Below are 7,600 nucleotides of genomic sequence, written 5' to 3'. Positions count from 1 at the left end.
TACGAGATTAAAAGTCGTAAATTTACGAGAAAAAAAGTCGTAATATTATTTTTTTTTTCTTTTTGGTGGCCCTAATACTCCGTCGTAGTATTGTTTTAATATGAACTAGATAAATAGCATTATCTGTGATAATGCTCGTGTGAATGCTGGAAGCTGAATTTGGTCGCTGAAAATGCTAGTGCTGATGGTTGAAGATGCTGAAATTGATAGTTGAAATCCAGTTAAAATATTAGCTAAATGCCAAATTAGCCTAAAGGACTAAAAAAAAAAGAAACCAAGGTTATCCAAAACAGCTAGCATGTAGCTGAAATATTAGCTAGACTCCAAAACAGCCTAAAAATCTTAGTAAATGCCAAAATAGTCCAAAAAGCTTGTAGAATGCTATTTTTTGAAACGTTAAAACTGTAACTTTTTAACATAATTATGAATACATAAAAAGTCAGGAATATTATTCCAGAATAAATCAACTTAAACCTTAAATAACTTTCAATATTTTACTCTCCATAAAAATATATTTTCAGAATTATACAAGTTAGAAATAAGCACAAGATAACATCAGGTCATTAATAAGCATAAAATAAAATGATCTGGAGGGCCGGATAGAATTACTAGGAGGGCCGGATACGGCCCCCGGGCCTCGACTTTGACACATGTCCTCTAACCAGTTCGTCCCTGCAGGATCAGAGGGTTGTGACTCCTCTTTCTCTGGCCCTGACATCCCACCACAGAGAGCATGTGCAGACCGCTCTCGCGCTGCTCCTCGAGGCCACGCCCCTTCCAGACTTCCCCTCACTGATGTGAGTCACAGGAAAAGAAAACTTCCTTTCTAAGACTTTCGGTAAATGATTGAATAAATAATGTTTTTTGCCCTCCAGGTTAGGAGAAAGCATCGCTGCCCATAATGCATATCGCCACAGGGAGGCTGAGCTGTCAGTCAAGAGGCTTGCAGTGCAGGAAGTCCCGCCTCCTAGGGTGAACAGCAGCATGGACTCGTCCAGCTCCTCCAGGACTGTTAGCAGTCTGGCGGAGAAGATCCAGAGTGGGCTGGAGGTACAGACTGCACCCATGTCTTACTATGACTGCAACCTCCCAGCATCCCACAGACACACGCAGCCAATCAGTGACTTCCCTCATACTTGTTAGATCTGCTGCTTCCATCCTGTGTTTATGGAGCTTTAAAGTATCAGAGCAAAACACCATCATCAGTGCACGGCTGGTGCCTTCAAACAAGTACTTGTTTTGATGAATGGAGTTGTTTTCTTAATATTAGCTAGCAGCAGTCTTCTGTTATCCGTAGTTATTGTGGAACTCTCCTGATTCTGTTGTGGAGAATTTTTATTTTCTCCAAACGAGCCAGAAGGTTTTCAGGTTTTTAAACTCTGCTGTTGGCCTTGTGTGCTTTGGTTGTTCTGCTGAACCTACACTGTTTCAGCTGCAGGAGCAAACGAAGGACTCGCACGTGTCGGACATCATTGAGGTCTATGAGCAGAAGCTGGCCGCGTTTGAGGTGAGTTTTTCCGTGACCCGTTTCCTTAGTTCTCCGTGTTTGAGCTCACTTTGTTTTATCTCAGAACTGCACTTCAGCAGCTGGAGCTTTTTAAAGCAGAAGTGGTTGTGTGTGTGTTTCCCGCCAGTCTAAGGAGAGCCGTCTGCAGGACTTGCTGGAGGCCAAAGCTCTGGCGCTGTCTCAGGCCGACCGTCTCATCGCTCAGTACCGCCTCCAGCGAGCTCAAGCTGAGGCAGAGGTCAGAACCGAAACCTTTGTGAAAGACATTCAGAAAGCAACATGGTTGGACAGTTTCTATCAAGTTTTGAATCAAACTAAATGAACAAAACAAAGATTTACAATCTTGACTAAAGGATTTGACACTTTTGATCACTAGATATTAGAGCTGCCACGATTAGTCGACTAATCGACGACTAATCAACTATTAAAATAGTCAACGACTAATGTCATAGTTTTAATAATTTTACTTTATATTATATGGAGTCAGAGTGTAGTGAAGTTGAAAGTTATAATGACATTCTGCTAGTTTTTGGACTATTTTGGCATTTATTAATGAAGCAATTTCAGAGTTTAGCTAATATTTCATCTACATGCTAGCTATTTTGGCTAACTTAGGTTTTATAAATTCAGTTTTTTTAGACAAATTTGGATTTAACCAGTATTTTAGGCGGCTATCAGCTTCAGCATTTTTAGCTGTCAATTTTAGCATCCTCAACTATCAGCACTAGCATTTTCAGCAGCCAAATTCAGCTTACAGCATTATCAAAGGTAATGCTATAGATCTATTTTTTCTTAGTTATTTTAAAGCTAATAATGGTTAAGATGTGTGCTTTACATCCAGTTTGTGCACAATCCGATTAAGAAAAAATAATCGGTGATTAGTTGACTATTAAAATAATTATTTGTGGCAGCACTACTAGATATTTCTACAAATGTCGTCAAAAGTAACTTTTAGAAAAGAAAACAGTTTGTTCTGATGGTAAAAAGGAGATTTTCATATCCAGGTTCTGTGTATGGTGTCCCACAGGGGTCAAATTTAGGACCAAAAGTATTGATCTTGTTCGTTAAGGACATGAGACCCCTTTTGAAAATGTCTCTTTTTGTGAGAGTTACTGAAGAAAGTCAGTTTTTTAGTAACTGTTGGGATTTTAAGTCAACCGTTGTTTAACCTAAACGGGAACAAATTATCATATTAAATAGAAGGGATAACGTTGAGCCAAATATTGATCAAATAAAAACTCATATATCGGTTTAAAATAAAATATCTTTATCAAATAATATCAAAGCAAAAGACAGACTGCTGTCAATTGAGAATAGTAATTAGAAAACGACGACAAATGCTGATGTTTTCCACCTCCAGGCTTGGAAGCTGGCGAGTCTGTTGAAGGACGCCGAGCGCCGGCGGGAGGATCTGCAGGGCAAGCTGAGCTGCCAGGTTCTGGAGGTGGAGCGGTCCAAAGCCGACATGGGGGAGCTGCTGCAGCACAACAGCCGGCTGCAGAGGGACTCTGAGGAACACCAGGCGCTGAAAGGAGCCTACAACGCCCTGCTCAACAGGTCAGCGGCGGTTCTGAGGAGCGTTTTCATCACTCCTGAGGATCTATCTCTGCTCATTAAACAGCTTTTAGAGCAGCTGGACCCCTTCTGAAGTTAGAAATTCTCTGCATTGATGTAGCGTTGCTCCTGTTTGCACAGTTTTGTGGTGTTTGCCAGGCTGTTTATGACGCGTCATGTCTGACTTTATGGTTTCAATTCTGAGAAAAAAGGACTTTTTGTCTCTAGTAAGAGTTTGTTGCAGGATAGGACTCCTGGTTTGATGTTTCTGGAACATTTCCTCTGCAGGTTTAATGAAACAGAGCGGTTGCTAAAGGAGCTGCAGACAGCTCACGTTCTTCTCACCAAGCAGAGCGACACTCTGAAGAAGACCCACGATGCTCTCCAGCTGCAGCACCACAGGTGACGGTGTTTGACTCCTCCCTATGTTACCCCCCGTGTCTAGAGGTTTTTCACAGCCGTCTATGAAAAAAAATGCTGATTTATGAGCCCAAATGACGAATAGGATCAGCAAAAGGAGGTGAAGCACAAAGGCTTGAAGCTTAATCACATGTCAACACATCAAACGTTAAAAAACATGTAACTTCATCTAATGTGGAAAAGAATTAAAACTAAGGACACAATCTGGCCCGAATGACCAAATCTCAATAAAAATAGTTGATCAAAGACTTTTTAGCATAATTATGAATAATAAAAGGCAGGAATATTATTCCAGAATAAATCAACTTAAACCTTAAATAACTTTCAATATTTTACTCTCCATTAAAATATATTTAGTGAAAAAATTATACGAGTTAGAAATGAGCTCAAGATAACATCGGGTCATTAATAACAATAAAATAAAATCATCCACCGGACAGAATTACTCGGAGGGCCGGATCCGGCCCCCGGGCCTTGACTTTGACTCATATGCTCTAAAGTTTCTCCTGACGTTTCTATCTCTTCTTCAGGACGATGTCGGTTCTTCAGGAGAGAGAAGGGGATATCAAAGATCTAACTTTAGAGATCCAGAAGAGAAACAGCGACATTGCAGGTCAGTGTGGAAGCTCTCGATCTGAACTGTTCAAACGACTTCTCTTTTCAACAACAAGATGTCCAAACCTTCATTCATTGGTGAACCTGAAACCTTCACGAGCTGTACGCGTTCTTTACTTCTTTCCTCTGGCAGGGCTGCGTGTCAGCCTGCAGGCTGAGGAGGAGAAGGTTAAAGAAAAGGAAACAGAGAGAAGGAACCTGGAGGAGACTTTGGACATTGTGAGGAAAGAACTGAACAAGACGGAGCAGGCCAGGAAAGACGTCAGCATCAAGGTACGAGGCTGGAGTTTGAGATCCGTGCACCTTCTGTCCTTTAAATCTAACACCAGACGCATACATGTTTAAGATTCATATTCTTTTACATTTATCCAATGGGACACTTTTAAAACGATGTTCTCAGTGTGTTGTCTTGTCTGAGAAAACTCTCAGAGAAACATGGACATGTTCTGGTCTGCAGGCGTCCTCTCTGGAGCTGCAGAAGAGCCAACTGGAGTCAAAACTGAAGCTGAAAGAAGAGGAGTTGAACAAACACTCGGCCATGATCGCCATGATTCACAGCCTGAGCAGCGGCAAGATGAAGAGCGACGTTAACCTGTCGCTCTGAGGAGCAGAGCACTGGCAAAGAAAATCCTAACTTAAAGCCTGTCTTCCATGAACTTCAGAGGCCTTTGAGAAGACTTTTTCAAAGCTAATGAAGCTTTTTAGACTCAATAAAACACTTCAAGAATTACTTCAACCGAAAACTGTTATTTTATTTGCATTTTGACTATTTTTGTTACTTTGTTTTGTTTGATAAATAAATAGTGGAAACAAATATAACTAATATTAAATGTTAGGTTGTTATCTGAAATAATAAAAAAAATACTTATATATATTTTTTTGCAATCATGCATTTAAGTTCATAAAATGTTCTCATTTACAATAATCCTCCAAATCATCAGAAGCAAACGAATTAAAGCAGTTTAAATGGTGCTTATGTCTCATGCTTTGTTGATAACAAATATGAGTGTTTCTTTAAAGCCCGTGAGATGAAGCTGAACAGATTTTAAAAAGGAGATAAGCATGTTTAGAAAAAAGGGAGTGGCGCCCTCTGGTGGTACAACTTTGTTAGTGGAGTTTGTAAGGAAAAACCCAGCCTAACAACTGATCAAGCATGAACACTGGGGTGGGATATTTAACTTTATTAAATACCTTTTCAAAAACAAGGCTCCTCTCTGGAGATCCTGGATCTCCTCATCCATCTCCCTCCAGAATGTCTCCTCCTCCTCTATAGCTCAACACTCAACATCACACCTTCATCGTCGAGCTTTGCACTCATCACTCTACCTGACTCTCTTCACCTCTAGAACATTATCATCAAACTCCTTCATCAGGATTTCTCCTCCGCTCCTCTTTTCATCCACACTGTGATACAACTGCTTGACGTTTTTTTCAATCTGCATGACTTTCTCTCTTTCCTTCTGATCTCCTCAACCAACAGGAGATCCACCTTTCCTCTTTTCACCTGTCAATCAATTGGTTTTTCTGTCAAAGTTTCTACATTCAAAGTTCTTCCTCTAAGTCACATGTGTCAAAGTTGAGGCCCGGGGGCCGGATTCGGCCCTCTGGGTAATTCTATCCGGCCCTCCAGATCATTTTATTTTATTGTTATTAATGACCCAATGTTATCTTGTGCTCAATTCTAACTTGTATAATTCTGACAAAATATATTTTTATGGAGAGTCAAATATTTTAAGTTTTTTTAGGTTCAAGTTGATTTATTCTGGAATAATATTCCAGTCTTTTTATTATTCATTTTTATGTAAAAATGTTACAGTTTTAAAGTTTAAAAAATTGGTATTCTGTTAGCTTTTTGGACTATTTTGTCATTTACTAAGATTTTTAGGCTATTTCGTAGCTTACCTAATATTTCAGCTAGCTGGTGAGGCTAATTTAAGCTTGTTTTTTTTTTAGACTATTTTGAAGTTTAGCTACTTTTTCCATCTACATGCTAGCTGTTTTTGCTAACCTAAGTTTTTTCTTAGGTTAATAATGCATTAAACTAATATTTTAGCTGTCTATTAGCTTCAGCGTTTTCAGCTATTAACTTCGGCGTTTTCAGCTATCAGCTTCACCGTGTTTAGCTATCAATTTCTGCATCTTCAGCTATCAGTACTAGCATCTTCAGCAGCCAAATTCAGCTTACAGTATTCACACTAGCATTATCAAAAGTAATGCTATATATCTAGTTTATATTTATGTTGAAAAGTTACAGTTTTAAAAATGTAGTTTTAGAGTGTTCAATAAATGTTTATCCTGTTCGGCCCGCGACCTAAAGTGTGTTTTGATTTTGGCCCCTTGTGTGATTGAGTTTGACACTCCTGCTTTAAGTCCTTCACTTTTTCCCTTCTTTCTCTCTCTGTCTACAAACTCATCTTCCTCCTCTCCTTCTTCCACCAGCAGTTGTCTAACTTCCACCAGAACCCTGTACATCAGCAGTACCAGTGTCATTTGTCATTCATACGGATCATGACCGATGATCAGTTCTGTTCATGATTCCTGGGGTTGATTTTACTTTGTTGTCAAAACTCTGTTTTTTCTGGACTTGAGACAGAAACATAGAAAGGTTGGGTTGTTCCCTTTTGTGGTTGAATTATCCACACTAAGAGTTCTTAAAAATGTTTTCTTCTTCAGTCTTGGGTTTAGAACAAAGATTTGGTCAAACCTGATGATGTGGACAAAACTCACCAAGATATACTCATGCCCTCCAGGCTCTAAGAGCAGGAAGTTCATATATACCAGCTCCAGTGGAGATCCAGATGTTATGGACAGTTGCAGCATCTCAGAATCATATTGTTTTTTGAATGACCAATCGAATAGATCTTTAGCAGGTCTCCAACCCTGTTTCATATTGTTCTGCAGGTGGTTTACGGTATTCTAGGTATCTGCCCACATCAGCTCTTTCTGTTTTTGCGTTTTCCTGTGCAACACATTGTTTTCCATTCTCGAAAACCTTTTTTAGTTGTGTTTGTTGGTCTGTCAGTTCTGTGGTTTTGTCTTCCAGCTGTAAAATTCAAGAGTGAATGATGTTTTTTTCAATACCAAACTGTGGCACCGACATACCAACATCAGACATGACACTTTGTTTTGCAATTGTCGAAGATGAATATTTTATATGAAAAGTTAATATTAAAATCTCAAAGGCTAGCTAATGCAGTCTGGCAATTATTTTCAATTGCTGCTAAACCATGTGACCCAAGGAGATGAAATGTTAGCTGAATTATGAGCCCTTCTTACCTTCATCTTTGTTTAGGAATTGTCTGTGAGGAGTATTTTAAATCAATTTTTCATATTAAAATCTCATGGAGCTACACCATCAAATGGCTGAAATAATATACAGAAACATGTACAGAATACAGACTGGAAAACCCCAAAGTCAAAATGGGAAACACCTCAGAAAGTGGTAGCTTATCTGTGATGGACTCTATCCGGAGGTGTGGCTGAGCCCGGATTTGGGTGATCTTG

The 7,600-nt window shown here is 39.4% G+C and overlaps 2 protein-coding genes across 5 annotated transcripts in view; both read left to right on the top strand.

The window, feature by feature from the left end:
• The window catches only part of cip2a (cellular inhibitor of PP2A), an 18,012-nt gene extending 13,093 nt beyond the window's left edge, over positions 1-4,919 (top strand). Inside the window, exons 13-21 of the mRNA XM_024282112.2 lie at positions 679-797; positions 876-1,050; positions 1,433-1,507; positions 1,635-1,745; positions 2,868-3,064; positions 3,350-3,463; positions 4,012-4,094; positions 4,230-4,369; positions 4,554-4,919. Of these exons, the coding sequence (XP_024137880.1) occupies positions 679-797; positions 876-1,050; positions 1,433-1,507; positions 1,635-1,745; positions 2,868-3,064; positions 3,350-3,463; positions 4,012-4,094; positions 4,230-4,369; positions 4,554-4,700 (1,161 nt within the window). The 3' untranslated portion in view covers positions 4,701-4,919. The remainder of the gene's footprint in view (positions 1-678; positions 798-875; positions 1,051-1,432; positions 1,508-1,634; positions 1,746-2,867; positions 3,065-3,349; positions 3,464-4,011; positions 4,095-4,229; positions 4,370-4,553) is intronic.
• Positions 1-7,600, top strand: part of mon2 (MON2 homolog, regulator of endosome-to-Golgi trafficking) — a 448,157-nt gene that overhangs the window by 418,468 nt on the left and 22,089 nt on the right. The gene's annotated exons all lie outside the window — the stretch shown is intronic.

Source organism: Oryzias melastigma, linkage group LG6 (genome assembly GCF_002922805.2).
Source record: "Oryzias melastigma strain HK-1 linkage group LG6, ASM292280v2, whole genome shotgun sequence".
NCBI lineage: Eukaryota > Metazoa > Chordata > Actinopteri > Beloniformes > Adrianichthyidae > Oryzias > Oryzias melastigma.
This window is presented reverse-complemented; position numbering and strand designations above follow the sequence as displayed.